This window comes from Dasypus novemcinctus, chromosome X, assembly GCF_030445035.2.
Source record: "Dasypus novemcinctus isolate mDasNov1 chromosome X, mDasNov1.1.hap2, whole genome shotgun sequence".
Taxonomy (NCBI): Eukaryota; Metazoa; Chordata; class Mammalia; order Cingulata; family Dasypodidae; genus Dasypus; species Dasypus novemcinctus.
In genome coordinates, this window is record NC_080704.1 from 113663089 (window position 1) to 113682473 (window position 19385).

The 19385-nt window shown below is 38.3% G+C and overlaps 1 protein-coding gene across 2 annotated transcripts in view; it reads left to right on the plus strand.

Moving 5' to 3' along the window:
- Window positions 1–19385, plus strand: part of TBC1D8B (TBC1 domain family member 8B) — an 83853-nt gene that overhangs the window by 34554 nt on the left and 29914 nt on the right. Inside the window, exons 8-10 of one of the 2 annotated variants that reach the window (XM_004454544.5) lie at window positions 17556–17705; window positions 18295–18445; window positions 18921–19135. In XM_004454544.5, coding sequence (XP_004454601.1) covers window positions 17556–17705; window positions 18295–18445; window positions 18921–19135 — 516 coding nt within the window. The remainder of the gene's footprint in view (window positions 1–17555; window positions 17706–18294; window positions 18446–18920; window positions 19136–19385) is intronic. The other variant, XM_004454545.5, reaches the window with a different exon arrangement.

Below are 19385 nucleotides of genomic sequence, written 5' to 3' on the forward strand. Positions count from 1 at the left end.
CTGTATAGTGTCCTTTCCTCCCAAATTGAAGGAATACCTTTGGCATTTCTTGTAGGGGCAGTTTCATGGTGATGAAATCCCTCAGTTTTTATCTGGAAATGTCTTAATATCCCTCATTTTTGTAAGATAGTTTTGCCAGATGTAGAATTCTTAGCTGGCAATTTTTGCTTTCAACCCTTTAAATATGTCATTCCACTGCCTTCTTGCCTCCATGGTTTCACATGGAAAATCAGCACCTAGTCTTATTGAAGTACCCTTGTACATGACCTGTTGCTTCTGGAAGATTTCAGAATTCTCTTTATCTTTGTCATTTGACAATTTGATTATAATATGTTGTGATATGGGTCTACTTGGGTTTATCCTTTTTGGAGTTCATTGAGCTTCTTGAATGTGTATATTCATGTCTTTTGTTACATTTGGGAAGTTTTCAACCATTATTTCTTCAAATATTCTTTCTTCCTCTTTCTCTTTCTCTTCTATTTCTGGGACTCACACAATGCATGTGTTGACATACCTAAGGGATTCTCACAGGTTTCACAGGTTCTGTTCACTTTTCTTCATTCTTTTTTTTCCTTTCTTCTCCTCAGATTGAATAATTTCAATGGTCTATCTCCAGATTCACTGATTCTTTTTTCTGCTAGCTCCAATATACTTTTGAACCTGCCAGGGAGGTATTTTTTATATTTAATTTTTGTTACTGCGGTATTCAGTTTTGTTTGGTTCCTTTTCATGATTTCAGTCTCTTTATTGACATTCTTTTGGTGTTCATATATCATTTTCCTGACTTCCTTTAGTTCTTATTCATGTTTTTATTTAGTTCTTTGAGTATATTTAAGACCGTTTTTTAAAGTCTTTGTCTGGTATCTTAAAGTTCTAGTCTTCCATGTTGATGTTCCTAATTCTTGATTCTTTTCCTCTGCATGAGCTATCATTTCCTGTTTCTTTGTATGGTTTGTAATCATTCATTGTCACCTGGTCACTTTGATATTTTGACTTGCTATCTCTGGAATTTAGACACTCAGTTTTCTAAATCACCTTTCTTAGTCTTTACAGATTAGCCTGGGCTCTCAGAGTTTAGCTGTTTAATAATAAGATTAGAGAATAGCCTGAGGCAGAACCATAGCACCCTCCCTGGTCTTTTCTGCACATGTGTCTTATTCTGGCCATGCACAAATGGCCCTAAGAATTCCTCCATGGGGAGTGGATATATCTCGAGTGGTTTAGCAACTGCTTCCCATACAAGGTCCTGGGTTCTGTCTCCAGTACCTCCTGAAAACAAAACAAACCCAACTCTTGTTGGGTAGTGGATGTAGCTCAGTGGTTGAGCACCTGCTTCCCATGTATGAGGTCCTGGGTTCAATCCCTGGTAACTCCTTAAAAAAAAATTCCCCCATTTACACTGATCCAAATGTCCCCAATTCCCTAGGAAACAGTGTTTCCTCATGGTCTCAGACACTGCACTATATGTCCCACCACCAGCAAACCTTTGCCCTGGACAGCTGTCATTTGACTGTTCTCCTACAGCATTCTTTGGGGGATCACTGTGATCTACTTTCTACATGCAGGGCAAATTCTGGAATGGTGATCCTATAACTAGAATCCTAGGTCATTCCCTGAGGAGACCACCAGACGGATTGGCAGAGACATACATGCTCCCAGAATATGCACAAGGGTTATGCTGCCCCCTCTACAACTGGGACCAAGGACCGGCACTGGGAGCATAGGGCAGCTCTGCACCAAGCCAGTGAAAGGATGGGAGAGGGGACAACCTAGACACCATGAGCTCCTAACATTAAGTTGCCCTTTTCTTGATTCAGTTCTTGCCATGTTACTGCAACCCCTTAACTGTTTTCTGGAAATTAAAAAATAATGATTCTGGCAGCTCTTGTTTGTTGCTTAAGGCCTCTGGGGGCAGGGGAGGGGGCAGATGGAGTCCTAGAGTGGCTCACTTTACCACCTTGATGATCAGAGCTCCCTTGGACATTATTTTCGTCTTGCTTAAGCTACTAATATTAAAGGGATAACATTAGTGAGCCTTTTTTTTTTTACACCCCTAGTGGTAACTCCAGACCTCTGGTATAGTTATAATCCACAGAAGATGGCTGACTGATAGGTTTTAAACATAAAGGTTTGGGAGATCAAAACTGTAAAAATGCAGGGAACCCAAAATAGTCAAAACAATATGAAAAAGGAGAAGAGGAGTCATACTTTATGATACCAAAACTTAGTATACAGCTGTAGTAATCAAGGCAATATGATTTGGGCATAGGAAAGACGATATAAATCATTGTAATAGGATTTAGAGTTCAGATGTAATCCCTTATATATTATGGTCACTTTGTTTGTTTTTTGACAAGGGTACCAAGTCAATTCAATGGGTAAAAATAATCTTTTCAAAAAATGGTGCTCTTGACTATCCAGACAAGAGAATGAAATTGAACCTTTTCCTTATGTTATACTAAAAAATTAACTCATAATGACTCAGAGGCCTAAATATAAGATCTGAAACTATTAATATAAAACTCTTAGAGAAAACATAGGAGTAAATCTTCATGACTTTGAATTAGGCAATTGTTTTTTAGATGTGTCACCAAAAGTACAAGTGACAGAAAAGCAGATGAATTGGGCTACATCAAAATTTTTTAAAAAGTGTGCTTCAAATGATACTATACCATCAAGAAAGTGAAAAGACAATCCACAGAATGTGGGAAATATTTCAAATCATTTATCTGAATAGGGACTTGTATCCAGGATGTATAAAGAACTCTTACAAACTCAGTAATAAAAAGACAAATAATCCAATTTAAAATTGTCAAAATATTTGAATATTTCTCCAAAGAAGAAATAGAAATGGTCAATAAGCACATGAAAAAAAGTTCAACCTCATTAATCACCATGAAAATGAAAATCAAAACCACAATGAGATACCAATTCATACTCACTAGGATAGCTATAATCAAAACAGACAATAACAAGTATAGAGGAAGATGTTGAGAATTCAGAACCTTCATATATTGCTAGTGGGAATATTAAATGATACAGCTACTTGTGAATTCAGTTTGATATTCCCTCAAAAAGTTAAACAGAGAGGTACATATGGCCCCTCAGTTCCACTCCTTAAGTATTTACCCAAAAGAACTGAATACTTAATGTCCACACAAATACTTGCACACAGTTGTTCTTAGCAGCATTAATTATAATTACCATAGCATGGGAACAAATTCAATGTCCATCAACTGATGAATAGATGAATAAAACATTGTGTGTTTATATAGTGGAATATCCATCCATAATAAATGAAGTACTAATACATGCTTTAACCTGAATGAACCTTGAAAACAATGCTATGTGAAAGTCATTAGCCACAAAATACCACATATTGTATGATTCCATTTATATGAAAAATCCAGAATAGGCAAATCTATAAAAGGAAAAAGCAGATGAATGGTTGCCTAGGGATGAGGATGGGTGATGAGGAATGATTGCAGATAGGTAAGGAGTGTCATTTTGGCATAGATGAAAATGTCTGGAACTTAGATTGTTGTGATGGTTGCACTAATATGAATATACTAAAATCATTGACTTTAAATATATGAGTTTTATGGTAGGTGGTTTATATGTTAATAAAGATGTTAACATTTTTTTAAAAACTTTGGGGGCAGCTTTGTCAAAATACTTTGATTAAGTAAGGGAGAAATACCTTAGGCACACATTTAGGTTTCCCCTGTAGTTAAGCTTTACTAAGTATGTTGAGAAAGGTTCTTCAAAGCCTTTTTTTAAGGAGAAGCAGTAATACTCTAAAACCCTACTTTGGTCAGATAGAAATAAAAATATGTGCATTAATGCTGAGAATAGAAAAGCCCTCTTAGCTTGTTTTTTCAGTGCTAAAAAGATCCAAACCCAAATAGCAATTTTTATGTCTCCTATATATTAGACTTTATGCTAGTTGCTTTCACATAACACTGTATTGTTTAATTCTATAATTATCCTGTGATATAGATGTTATTCACATTTTACATATGTGGAAACCAAGACTAAAAGAAAGTAACTTAGAATTGCATAACTACAAAATGAAAACATATCTTGGTTATGTTTTAGCTTGTTTCAGTTATATTCACTTGATAGTCCTGCCTCCTTAAATTCCTAAATATACTTTATAATACATCTGAAAACGTCTTAGTTTACTTCTACAGATAATGAATCTCATCTGTTCAACAGAATTTGTATATCTTTAACTCTCAGTATTTTAATCATAAAGCTCTTTATTTCCATCCTACATTCTAACAACAATTATGATTATTGATAATGTAGGATAAGAAAAAAGGCCTCCAGAAGAAGAAAGAACGGGCCAAGTTCTAGACCCAAATATCATTGAAAATTCCTGAATATGGGCAAGCTGCTTAATGTCTGTGTATCATTTGCCTGTCTGAAAAATGAAAGAATGGAACTAAATAATATTCTTTGATTTTTTATTCCTTGGGATATTGTCTCTTGACACATCTTGAGCTGAGGCTATTCCAAGGGTATTCTAAACAATGTCTTCACTGAGATTTCTGAGTTCCAAAATTATTCTTGATCCTGAACTTTAAGGATAGTAGATAACCTGCTTTGGTGTTTCCTGTGTGAGCAACTCTTCTACCATTACTTTCTCAAGTTATATTTACTACCTTATACCAACTTCCAAATCTAGATCTCCAGCTCATACCTCTGTCCTGAGTTCCAGACTAATATTATTTAACTACTATAGCTACCTAGATATCCCAAAAGTATGTTACATTCAACGTGCCTAAAAATGAAGTCTTCTGCCAGTTCCTTTCTGTGTTCTCTAAACTGACTGATGCTATCAACACTTCTATGAAGTGAAAATCAAGCAATACATTAATATTTTGTTTTGTAATACTTGGTTGAGTATGTTTGTTTCTGTATTTCTGAGAGATACTGGTTTATAGTTTTCTTAATTTTTTCTGGTTTTGGTATAAGGGTAATAATGGCATCATAGAGTGATTTGGGAAGTGGTCCTTCCTCTGTTTTCTGGAAGAGTTTGTACAGCATTGGTATATGTTTGATAGAATGCACCAATAAAGTAATCTGGATCAGGTCTTTTTAATGGGAACTTTTAAATTACTAATTCAATTTATTTTCTTGTTATAGGGCTATTCAGGTTTTCTATTTCCTTTGGAGCCAGTTTTGACAATTTGTGTTTTTCTGGGAATTTGTCCTTTCTTCTACTTTTTAAATTTGTTGGCATAAAATTGTAGTATTCATTTTTCTTATAATATTTTTAATTTCTGAAATGACAATGCTAACATCCCTTTTTCATTCTTTTGTTATCAACTTTATTGAGGTATAATTTACGTACAAGAATATGCCTATTTTTCTGCTTTATTTTTTAATATATATTTTTATTAGAGAAGTTGTGAACTTAAAATCATACACAATGTGCAGAATCCCATACAATATCCCTCCAGCAGCACATTACATTGTTGTGAAACATTTATTACAGACTATGAGAGAACATCATTAGGCTATTACCACTAACTATGGTCTATACCGTATCCTTTCATTCTTAATTTTGGTTATCTGTGCCTTTTCTATTTCTTTCTTAATAAATCTATTTAAAGCTCTGTCAATTTTGTTGAACTTTTCAAAGAATCAACATTTGGTTTCATTGATATTCTCTGTTGTTTTCCTGTTTTCTAGTTCATCTTCTTTACACTAATATTTATTGTTTCCTTTTTTTCTGCTTGCCTTAAGTTTAGTTTGCTTTTCTTTTCCAAAAGTATTTTTAAAACTGAAATTATTAAATGTAGATCTTTTTTATTGCTAATATAGGCATTTAAAGGTATATATTTCCATTGGAAAACTAATTTACCTGTATTCCATAAACTTTGATGTGTTGCCTTTTCATTTCATTCAGTTCAGAAGACTTTCTGAACGGAAATTTTTTCTTGATTCCTTCTTCCAATCATTTTTTAATAGAGAGTCTCTCTGCATATAAAATTATTGGCTAGCAGTTATTTTCCTTCAGCAGTTTAAGTATTTCAATCAGCTGCCTTCTTGCCTCCATGGTTTCTGATGAGAAATCAGCATTCAGTCTAATTGAGACTCCATTGTAGACTTCATATAGTTGGGTCATTGCTTTTTTCTTGCAGCTCTCAGTACTCTCTCCTTGTCCTTTATATTTGATATTTAATGCAATATATGTCAGGGTATATTTTTTCATGTTTATACTGTTTGATGTTTTCTGAGCTTCTTAAATATTCATATTCACATCTTTCGCTAAGTTTTGGAATTTCTTTGTCATTATTTCTTTGACTGTTCCTTCTTAACCTTTTTCTTTTTTTCTGGGACTCCCATAATGCTAATATTGGTGCACTTGATGGTATCCAATAGCTGTCTTCAGCTATTTTTGTTTATTTCTTTTCTCTTTCTGCTCTTCAACCTTATTTCAAGTGTCTTGTCCTCAAGTTCATGGATTCTTCTTTCAGCTCCAGTTTGCTCTTGAAACCCTCCTGGTCATTTTTCATTTCATTTACTGTAGAATTCAAATCCAGTAGTTCTGTTTGGTTTCTTTTTAAAATTTCTGTCTCTTTAATTAGACTCATATTATTAATTCATTGTTTTCCTGATATCCTTTAGTTCTTTCACTCTATTTTCCTTCATCTCCTTGAGCATTTTTAAGATCATTTTTTAAAAGGCTTTTTTCAGTAGATCCACATTCTCTTTTTTTTTTCTTTCGTTTGGTGTTTTCTGCCTATTTGTCTTCTTTCTTTGGATGAAATATGATTTCCTGTTTCTTTGTCTTGTATTCTTGTTGCACACAGTGCATTTTTATATTTCAAAATATTAACTCTGGGATTATTCTCTGAGATGTCTCTTTCTTAATTTTGTAACCAGCTGGTGAGATGACAGAGATTTTCTTGTGCTATAGCCTTTCTATTAAGAAGGCCTGCCCAAGGCGAATGCAGTGTGCAGGGTTTTTCCTGTCTTTCTGGTCTGTGTCTTATCCTGGGCTTTGCTCATTAGTTGTTTTGATGTTCCTCTATTTACAGGAGTTTGGTTGTCCCCTCTGTTTCCCAGGTGACAGACCTCCCTTTACTGGGTATTTGAAGCCTACATTTTCTGCCTCTATAATTTTTTACACTTTTTTCCTTCTCTCACCTACATTTTGCCTGGCAGGAGAGTCACCCTGAAGAGGGCTTTCCCAAGTCAGTCTTCTACAGCCAAAAAGGCCAGGGACCCATGAAGGGGGTACAGACTGGCTCCAAAGTGCTCTGAAAGAGGGGATCAGGAAGGGTACCAAAAGCTTCTCTGAGACCTGCCCTAAGCTATGCTTTTCTGGCCTGCCCAGCAAATGCAAGCCTTCAGCTGACTTTCCCCCACATCCCTGAGGATGTACTACATCTTTAAATCTCCACTACCTCTACTGCTCTCTGGGAAGGGTTGAAACAATGGCTGCCTCTGACTTTGTGCAGGGCAGGTTGAAAGAATAGTTTCTCTCAGGGCTGGGACCCAGTGATCCTAATTCATTAATCAAAAGTCATGATCAATAGACAGCTGCAACTACCCCTACTCTTGGGAAAGAGGACTTTTATGTTCTTTTCTGTCACCAGCAGCTAGCCAGGTACTGGATTCTGTGGTGGTCTGCTGCAAAAGTGGGGCATGGGTGTTAGTAGCAGCCTCATGAAGAGAGCAATTTACAGTTCTTAACCACAATTTTTTGGCATCTTCTTCTTATTCTTCCTTTAATGCTGCACTGTGTTCTTCTGGCTTCTGGAGTTTCAAAATATTTTTCAGACATTTCCTGCCTGTTTAATAGTTGTTTTCGTCTGGAACACCCTACTCTGCCATCTTCTGTGGAAGTTACTCTCTCCTTCATTTTTGCCGAGTAATTTTGCTGGATTTATAATTCTTTTGTGTATTTTTCTTTCAAAATTTTGAATATGACATCCCATTGTCTTCTGGCCTCTATAGTTTGGGGTGAGAACTTAGCTGTAAATCTTATTGAGAATCCCTTGTATATGAAAGTTGTTTTTCTCTTGCTATTTTCATGATTCTCTCTTTGCCTTTTTTTTTTTTTTTTTTTTTTTTGAGGTACTAGAGCTGGGCATTGAACCTGGGACCCTGTATGTGGGAAGCCAGCACTCAATCACTGAGCCACATTGATTCCCCTGAGTTGGTTTTTACATTTGTTTGCTTGTTGTTTGTTTTTGTTTGTTTGTTTTTAGAAGGCACCAGCAACCAAACCTGGGACCTCCCACATGGGAACCAGGTGCTCAATTGCTTGAACCAAATCAACTTCCTGTCTTTGACTTTCTTAGCTTGATTATTATGTGTCTAGGTGTAGATGTTTGTCATTAGTCTATTTGGAGTTTGTTAAGCTTCTTAAAGTAGATTAATATTTTTCATGAAATTTGGGAAGCTTTCAGCTATTATTGTAAAAAAAAAATTTTTTCTGATCCTTTCTCATCTCTCCTTCTAGGACTCCCATTATGCAAATGTTAGTATGCTTGATGATTTCCTATGGGGCTCTGAGGCTAAATTCATTTTTCTTTATTATTTCTATCTTCTTTCCTTAGGATAATCTCTATTGACCTATCTTCCAGTTTGCTTTTTATTGCTTTTGCCAGATCAAATACACTGGTGAGTCCTTCTGGTAAATTTTTCTTTTCAATTATTATGTATTTCAATTCCAGAATTTCTGTGTGTTCTTTATTAAATTAATATTTCTATTTCTTTAGTGATGTACTCTATTTGGTGGGACATAGTCACAATACTTTTATTTTTTTAAATGGTTTCTTTTAGTTCTTTGAATATACTTATAATATCTGCTTTATAGTCTTTGTCTATGAAATCCAACAGCTAGGCCCCTGTGGCAATGTGAGATTATTTTATAAATCTCAAAAAGAGAAATATTATGCTTTTAAGCTAATCTTTTCCTGTGGGTGTGATATTGTTTGATTGGATTAAACTCCTTGGGGGGGCTTTGATTAGATTACTGGATAAGATTGCATTTTTGGTTTTGATTGGACTACATCAATGAGGTGTGACTCAAGTTGAGTCTCTGTCCCCTTACTGGGTCTGATATAAACCCCGAAATACACAGAGACAGCAAAAGGAAGCTGCCATGTAAGAGCAAGGACTAGAAAATTACTTTAGGATGAAGCCCCCAAGACGTTGGGCCCACAGAGCAGCTCAAGTGGAGAGGAGCCCAGCTGTATGCCTGATAGCTTACAGCTGAACTCGGGAAGAGGGTGAAGTAGCTGATTCTGATTTAGGAGGCCAGGAAAGAGACAAGGCCTAAGCCTGTTTGCCCTCAGCTGAGCTCAAACCTTGACAGAAAACAGCAGCTATCGTGCTTCAACACGTGGCAGCTGACTTTGGTGAGAAAGCATTTCTAATATTACCTTGGTTTGGGCTTTTCACAGCCTTGGAACTGTAAGCCTTTCCTCCAAATAAATTCCCTTTTTAAAAAACAAACTATTTCTGGCACTTTGCATCGGCAGCCCTTTGTCAAACTAAAATAGCCCCCCACAGCAAACTTTTCTGTTTTTTGTTTTTTTCCACCTATGTATAGGCCATACATTCTTCTTTATTATATGTTTAATATATTTATTGAAAACTAGACATTATGAATAATACATTGTAACAACTATTTAAAACAGATAGCTCTCTCCAAAGGTTTGTTGTTCACGTTGCTGTTGGTGGTGTTTGTCTTATTGCTTCTTATTTGTTATATGACTTTCCTCGAGTAATGTACATTTTACTTCTCTGTACTGTACAGTCCCTAAGTTCTTTGCTACCTTTTTTGGTTAAGTTCTTGATCCATGGAGATTTCCTTAAATGTCTTTGCCAGTAAGTCTTCCTTCCTTTTGCCAAAAGGATCTCTATGTTGCACACCTTCAGACTTCAGGCAGTTTACAAATCAGTCTTAGCGTTCACTTCCTGCTTTCAAAGTCATCCAGTGTTGAGTGACTGGAACCTTTCTCCTGTCACATTTCTTTCTTGGGCGTGTGTGATGGTTAGGCTGTTGTGTCAACTCAGCCACGTAATTGTGCCCAGTTGTTTGGTCCAGCAAGTACTGAGCTAACTGTAATACAAAGGCATTTATGGACTTTAATCACCATTGACTTTACTGTAGTAGTAAATCATAGATAGCTGATCACAATTACGTCAATCAGGGAGATTGCCATCAGCAATAAGTGACGCCTTATCCAATCATTTCAATGCCTTAAAAGGGGAAGTGATTCCATCATTGAGGGAAAATTTCCTAGTTTGTCTTTGGACAGCCAACATCTCACAGAACTCATCAAAATCTTTCTTGGGGTTTCACGGGAGCCCCTGGTTGCAGCCTGATTGTGGAACCTGGACTTGTGCACCCCCACAGCTGTGTGAGAGACTTATAAAATTGCATACTATTGACAGATATCTCTTATTGATTCTGTTTCCCTAGAGAACCCTGACTAATATAGCTTGGTACCAGTAGTGGTACCTGAGGAACAGTCTTAAACATGGGGTGTCTGAGGTGGTTCTGGTAGCTTTGCAGTTGGCTCTCTACTCTAATTGGACTCAAGGGTATTGATGACTCCCTTTCCAATAACGAAGAGGCTGCTAACAGTCCATGGAGTGAATTGGCAATCAAGATATGCAAAATATCATCACTGGATCCCCCTACACCCTCGCTTACAAGAAGCAAGAATCTGGATGAGAGTGTTTTCAACACCTTAACAAAGTTTTGTGGAGTCAAAAGGTAAGATGATTTTGGCTGGCTCCTCCTAGATACTCTGGATACTGTTACAAAAGAAAGAGTTAAAGGCTTCAAAAATGAAACATAAATGCCGCATGAATGATGGGAAAGTTTCTATGTGCTCTGAAGGAAAATCTTGTCTCCTGTAGCCACAGGATTGAAATATCTGAGAACCAAACTCAGACTCCCATTGTACGAGTAGTAGAGTTACAAAGGAAACTAAAATCTCAAGTTAATCTGAAGTTAAAGTGAAGGCACTGATTGGAAAAGAGTGGAATCCAGAAAACTGGGCTGGAGACATGGGATGATGATAATATTGGGGGAGACATTGGAACCCTGAATTCTGCTGTGACGTTACCAGATAAATGTGCTATGGCCTGCCCTGTCCATATCACACCTTGTCAACCTTGTATCATCCAGCCTTCAGCCTCTCACAGGGAGTCTGAAACAACTTCCAGCCCTGAGGTGGGTACCAGCCAAACTGAAGCCTGCCCTGCCCAGCCTCCAGTCTGCCCCAGGGAGTCTGGACCTCCTCTCAGCCCTGAGGCACCTACCAGCCAAACTCCAGCATGGAGTCTGACCTGAGGAAACTACCTTCCAACTCCTGCCTGAAGAAATTAATCCTGTCTCACCAGAAGAAAATGCAAGGGCATTCCCTGAGGTCAGTAGCTTGCAAGGCATTTCTAATCCTTCTCCTTACCCACCCCCACCACCTCTCTTGTCTTCCAGACCTATTACTAGACTAAAATCACAACAAGCCCCCAAAGGTGAAATACAAATTGTGACCTGTGAGGAAGTAAAGTATACTCAGAAAGAACTGCATGAGTTTTCCAACTTATATAGACAGAAATCAGGAGAATATGTGTGGGAATGGATACTAAGGGTATGGGATAAATAGTGGAAGGAATATAAAGTTGGATCAGGCTAAATTTATTGATATGGTCCCACTAAGCAGAAATTCTGGATGTGATGCTGTAGCTCGAGATGTTGGATAAGGCTTTAACAGTTTGTTTGGGTGGCTGACTGAAACATGGAACAAAAGATGGCCTAATATGTCTGAGGTTGAGATGCTTGATTTGCCGTGGTACACAGTAGAAGAGGGACTTCAAAGGCTTAGGGAGATTGGAATGCTAAAATGGATTTATCATTTGAGAGCTGCCCACCCACCCCAGCAATTTCCATAGGATACGCCTTTAACCAGGACTGTGAGGAATAAATTTGTAAGACTAACTCCATCTTCCCTATAGAGTTCTGTGGTTGCTCTTGTCTGTAGTCTAGATATTAGTGTAGGGAGGACTGTGATGGAATAAGAATCCTTAAACATTATGGGGATGATCGGATGTCGGTCTGGTAAAAGTCAAGTATAGGCAGTTAATCACCAAAGTCAAGGGGTGTGGCTACCACAATGAAAGGCAGATTCAAAAAAGCACTCAAAATAGTCTGAATAGCATAGAGTTATGGCATTGGCTAAAACATCATGGGAAACCTAGCAGTGAAATAGACAGGCAGTCTACTAAATTTCTTCTGGATCTGTACAAGCTAAAGTGTTGTAGGTCAAGTGAACAAAACCCTAATTCAAATTAGACACACATGACCCCTTAATCAATTCCCAGACTTGAGGGAGTTACAAACCCAGAATCCCTTGAATGAGGAGAAGGCCCGGTCTCCTTGGGGAAGGATCCTGTTAAACTGCCCAAAACTTATACTGTTATCTTCCGACTACCTATCACCAAGAAAATCTATGGCCTTTTACCAGAGTAACTGTGCACTGGGGAAAAAGAAATGACCAGACATTTCAGAGATTATTAGGCACTGGCTCAGAAGTGACGTTAATTCCAGGAGACCCAAAACATCATGTGGTCCACTAGTCATAGTAGGGGCTTATGGAGGGGAGGTGATTAATGGAGTTTTAGCTCAGGTCCATCTCACAGATGGTCCAGTGGGTCCCCGGACCCATTCTGTGATTATTTACCCAGTTCCAGAATGCGTAATTGGAATAGATGTACTCAGCAACTGGCAGAACCAAAAGCAATACCAGATTCCTGGAGGGATTGCAGTAGTTAGTGCCACCATCAAGGATTTGAAGGATGCAGGGGTGGTGGTTCCTACCACATCCCTATTCAACTCTCCTCTTTGACCTATACAGAAAACAGGTGGATCTTGGAGAATGACAGTAGATAATTGTAAACTTGACCAGGTAGTGACACCATTTGCAGCTGCTGTCCCAGATGTGGTATCATTGCTTGAGCAAATCAACACGTCCCCTGGTACCTGGAATGCATCTGTTGATTTGGTGAATGCTTTTTTCTCAATTGCTATTAGTAAGGAATACTAGAAACAGTTTACAGGCCAGCAGTATACCTTTACTGTCCTGCCTCAGGGGTATATCAAACTCTCCTGCCCTATATCATAATATTGTCCACAGGGACCTTGATCGTCTCTCCCTCCCACAAGACATCACAGTGGTTCATTATATTGATGATATCATGTGATAGGACTTAGTGAGCAAGAAGTAGTAAAGACTTTAGACTTACTAGTAAGGTATTTGCATGAGAGAGGATGGGAGATAAATCCAACTAAAATACAAGGTCCTTCCACTTCAGTGAAATTTCTAGGTGTCCCGTGGTATGGGGCACGTCAAGATATGCCTTTTAATGTGAAGGATAAGCTCTTGCATTTGACCCCTCCTACAACCAAAAAAGAGGCACAATGCTTAGTTGGTCTCTTTGGATTTTGGAATCATTCCATTTCGGTGTGCTACTCCCCCCCATTTACCGGGTGACCAGAAGAGCTGCTAGATTTGATTAGGGACAGTAACAAGAAGAGACTCTGCGTCAGGTTCAGGCTGCTGTGCAAGTTTCACTAGCACTTGGGCCATATGATCCAGCAGATCCAATGGTGCTGGAAGTTTCAGTGGCTAATGGAGATGCAGCCTGGAGCCTTTGGCAGGCCCCTATAGGAGAATAACAATGTAGACCCTTAGGGTTTTGGAGCAAATCCCTGCCATCCTCTGCAGATAACTACTCCCCTTTTGAGAAACAGCCTTTGGCCTGCTACTGGACCTTAGTGAAGACTGAATGCTTAAGCATGAGCCATCAAGTTACCATGAGATTTGAGTTGCCTATCATGAGCTGGGTTTTGTCTGACCCACCAAGCCATAAAGTTGGGCATGCACAGCAGCAATCCATAATAAAGTGGAAATGGTATGTACGAGATAGGGCTCGAGCGGATCCTGAAGGCACAAGTAAGTTACATGAGAAAGTAAGCAAAAATGCCCATGGTCACCACCCCTGCTGTGTTTCCTTCTCTTTCCCAGCCCACAGCTGTAGTCTCTTGGGGAGTCCCTTACAGTCAGTTGACTGAGGCGGAGAAAACTCGGACCTGGTTTACAGATGGTTCTGCACGATATGCAGGTACCACCCAAAAGTGGACAGCTATAGCACTGCAGCTCCTTTCTGGAACATCTCTAAAGGACAGTGGTGAGGGCAAATCCTCCCAGTGGGCAGAACTTTGAGTAGTGCATATGGTTGTTCATTTTACTTGGAAGAAGAAATGGCCAGAGGCACGTTGGTATACTGATTCATGAGCTGTTGCCTATGGTTTGGCTGGATGGTCAGGGAATTGGGAGGAACATGATTGGAAAATTGGTACAAAGAGGTCCAGTGAAGAGGTATGTGGATAGACCTTTTTTAGTGGCAAAAAACATGAAAATATTTGTGTCCCACGTGAGTGTTCACCAGAGAGTGACTTTAGCAGAGGAAGATTTTAATAATCAAGTGGATAAGATTATCTGCTTTGTGACTAATGCTCAGCCCCTTTCCCCAGCCACTCCTCTCATTGCCCAATGGGCTCATGAACAATGTGGCCATGGGTGTAGGGATGGAGTTTATGCATGGGCTTAGCAACACGGACTTCCCCTTACCAAGGCTGACTTGTTTACAGCCACTGCTGAGTGCCCAGTCTGCGAGCAGCGGAGACCCACACTCAGCCTCTGATTTGGCACCATTCCTCAAAGTAACCTGTCTGCTACCTGGTGGCAGGTTGACTACATTAGACCACTTCCACCATGGAAGGGGCAGCAATTTGTTTTAACTGGAATAGACACATATTCTAGATAAGGGTTTGCATTTCCTGCATGCAGTGCTTCTTCCAAAACTACCATTCGTGGACTTACTGAATGTCTTATCTAACACCATAGCATTCCACTCAGCATTGCTTCCTATCAAGGAACCCCTTTCACAGCAAATGATGTGTGGGAATGGGCACAAGCCCATGGCATTCACTGGTCTTATCATGTTCCCCATCACTCTGAAGCAGCTGGATTGATAGAACAGTGGAATGGCCTTTTGAAGACTCCATTACATTGCCAACTATGTGGCAATACCTTGCAGGGCTGGGGCAAGGTTCTCCAGGAGGCTGTGTATGCTGTAAATCAGCATCCACTCTATGGTGTTGCTTCTCCCATAACCAGGATCCATGGGTCCAGGAATCAAGGGGTGCAAATGGGAGTAGCGACACTCACTGTTACCCCTAGTGACTCACTAGGAAAATTTTTGGTTCCTGTCCCTGCAAGCTCAAACTCCGCTAGTCTACAGGTTTTATTCCCAAAACAAGGAGTGTGGTCACCATGGAACACAACAATGATTCCATTGAACTAGAAGTTAAAACTGCCTCCTGGCCACTTTGGGCTCCTCTTACCTCTGAATCAACAGTCAAAGAAGGAAATTACTGTACTAGCTGTGGTGATTGATCCTGACTATCAAGGGGAAATAGGATTGCAGCTTCATAATTGTGATAAAGAAGAGTTTGCTTGGAATAGAGGAGAACCTCTGGGGCATCTCCTAGTACTGCCATGTCCTATGATTAAAGTCAATGGGAAATTGAAACAACCCAATTCAAGCAGAACTAATAATGGCCCAGAATCTTCAGGAATGAAAGTTCGGGTCACCCCACCAGGCAAAGAACCACGACCAGCTGAAGTGCTTGCTGAGGGCAATGGAAACATGCAATGGGTAGTGGAAGAAGGTAGTGATAAATATGAACTTCGACCATGTGACTAGTTACAGAAATGAGAACTGTAATGGTCAAGAATCTTTCTTTCTTGTTTCATTATGATGATGATTGTATATATACATAAAACGAATTTGTTGTCTTCCCCAAACTTTTCCCTTATCATATAGCATGTATCAGTTTCATGTCATAATAATTGAGTATGTCAAGTTTAGGAGTATTACCCAAGAACTTGCACCATATTCTGTATGGAATTAATGCGTTTCTGGTTGTACACAGGAGAGTTGAACATTGTTAGGTGGAAATTTATATATATGCATATGTGTTATTGTTTTTACTTAGAGACTTAGCATGGTTTCAGGTAATGTGTATGGTTGCCAGGTTGACAAGGGGTGGGCTTTGATGGTTAGGCTAGTGGGTCAACTCGGCCAGGTAATTGTGCCCAGTTGTTTGGTCAAGTAAGCACTGGGCTATCTATGATACAAGGGCATTTATGGACTTTAGTCACCATTGACTTTACTGCAGTGGTAAATCAAAGATAGCTGATTTACAAGTACATCAACCAGGGTGATTGACATCAGCAATGAGTAATGGCTTTATCCAATCAGTTGAATGCCTTAAAAGGGGAAGTGATTCCAGCATTGAGTGAGAATTTTCCCAGCTTATCTTTGGACAGCCAACATCTCCCAGAACTCGTCAACAATCTTCATTGGACTTTCATTGGAACCCCTGGTTGCAGCCTGCCTGCTGAACCTGGACTTGTGCATCCCCACAGCTGCGTGAGAGACATAAAATCACATACTATTGACAGATATCTCTTGTTGATTCTGTTTCCCTAGAGAACCCTGACTAATTACAGCATGCATGAAGCCCTGCACATGTGTGCATATTCTTGAGTCACAAGAATATGTCAGAATTTTCTAATATTCTGGTTCTTCAGGCTTTTCTTTTAAATTTTTAACCAGAATTCTGTGTGTCCCAACTGAAATCACAATCTTAAGTAGTTGTGATGTTACCAGCAGTTTGCTGTTGTTTTCTGTATTGCCCTAGGGTTAGGGCTTTTTCAGAGTTGCTATGTGATGCAATCAAGTGGCAACATCCTGGGAATGGACATTTTCCAGGGAGCACTAGTTTGGTCAAAATATTGCTCTGGGGATGATGCTTTTAAGGGCTTCAAAAGAGGTGGACTGGGGGAGACTGTAAATTGTAATGTGGACCATTGACCATGTGGTGTAGCAGTGCTCAGAGATGTATTCACCAAGTGCAATGAATGTCCCATGATGATGGAGGAGGTTGTGGTTATGGGAGGAGGGGTGTGTGTGTGGGGTATATTTTTTTAATGTAATGTTAAAAATAAATTAATTTTTTAAAAAAAGTCAGTCCACTCCACTGGCTGCTATAAGGCTGGCTTTCACAATTACCATGCCTCTGGGCTTGACAGAGAGGGAGGATAGGAGTAGCCTTTCTGATGTTCGTACTGGAATTCAGTAGTTTTTCTTGAATAGATGCTTATCACTTAATTCTGTGTTAATTTCCTGCATTCTGAAAGTTTAGTTTGAAAGTTTTCTCAGTATTTTTGTTGCTTTTAGTGGGTTTACCAAAGTTCTGATTTTACTGTTTCAGAGATTGGTTTTTTGACATCTCCAGTTTTTATAGTAAAACAAATATCTCTCTGAGCAATATATATTTTGTACATATAGATTGTGTGGTTTCATAGTTGACAAAAACTGAGTATTTTTTTTCTTGCTGAAATTTTTACACATGTATTTGGACAGTTACATTCTAACTCTTTTTTCAGGTTGCTATTAGTTTTGATTCTACAGGCCCATTGGATAATTTTGAGGAGCTATCTGTGTCATTTCAGAAAGAACGCAGTAAAACTGTGAACACTGAAGCATTAATGAGAGTATTTCACCTTCAGAATCTGGAGACACTTAATTCTAAAATGGTAGGAAAACAAAATATTTAAATCTATGGACTAAAAAGAAAGAAAAAATAAATCTATAGACTAAAACAGCTGATTAAAATAATCAAATTATTACTTGATTAGAATTATTTATTTAAAATTAAAATAAAATGGAGAGGGTTCCTTAACCAAAAACTCTTTTTGGGGCCTTTAAAAGGTATTCCAGCAGCTACTATTTTGTGATTTGTTTGGCTCTACCACACACATGGACTATTATAAGGAATGAAAATAAAGATGAAAATTGAATTTTGAGTTTTATTTGCATGATTTCTAATGCTTAAATTGAGATTATTTGGAGAAAATGATTACCTCCTGAGTTATAGTGTTTTTCCCATTTATGTATGAGTTTAGGAATTAAAATAATAAATTAAAGCTGTGATACTCACATGATTTAAAAGATATTTGTGATGACAAAGGTCCAGTGTTTGGCCGCTATATAAATATTGATCTTCACTTTCCATGCTCTTAATCACCATAGGTATATTTTTATTTCATGTTTAAGAAGGTGTCCAAGTTAACTTTAAAGAAGGTAGTTTCTTCCCGCACTATTTGCTTCACTTTTATGTTACAGCTGAAAGAAAAGATGAAGGAACAGTCGTGGAACATACTATTTGCAGAATGTGGGCGTGGTGTTAGCATGTTTCGGACCAAAAAGACTCGAGATCTGGTTGTAAGAGGGATTCCAGAGACCTTAAGAGGAGAGCTCTGGATGCTTTTTTCAGGTATTGTATTTATTCACTTTATTCATTTGACAGATGTTATTTCTTGGAGCTGTGCACTAAGGTAAACTCAAAGAATTATAAAGTTGACTTGGACAAAGTCTTGCCCATAATTAATTCAGACTAGTCAAATATAGAAAAGTAAATGGTTATATATACTTACCTAAATACTCACACTTTAATGTCTGAGCAGATTAGTTTAATAGGCATGATATATGTCCTTTGGGGGAAAATCTCCATCTCTAGCATCAAAGGAAAGTTAAATGAAAAAAACAAAGCCCATGAAAATATTACTCTGATAAGATAAGTATCCTGACCTTAGAGACTCTAGCATGAAGTTTTTTTCTTTTTTGTGTGTATGCTCAGATATTATTTTAGCATAAAGCTAAATCTCAAGGTTTAAAAATCCAATTTTTCACGTATAGTAGATTTACTATGTTCCTTTTCTTTTGTATGTTAATGTAATTCATCTTCACAGGTGCTATTAATGACATGGCTACTAATCCTGGTTATTATGTCAAAATGGTTGAGCAATCCTTAGGGACTTGCAACTTGGCTACTGATGAAATTGAACGTGATTTGCGCCGCTCCCTTCCTGAGCATCCAGCCTTTCAGAGTGACACTGGCATATCTGCTCTGAGGAGAGTACTCACTGCATATGCATATAGGAATCCCAAAATTGGATACTGCCAGGTATGACTTCACCATGAGCCAAACTGTGGTCATGTTCCAAATGATAAAATCACATGAAATCCAACTCTACTAATTTGGAAATTGTGATAATAAGAATAGAATTTGGGCTGAGATCGATAATGGGTATTATTATTACTGTAAATAGGATTATGGTGTGAATACTTAGGAGATTTGATATTTCATTCTTTCATTTTTCTTTCTTATTTAACAAATATAAATTGAATTTCTGCACTATAAAATTTGCTGCCCT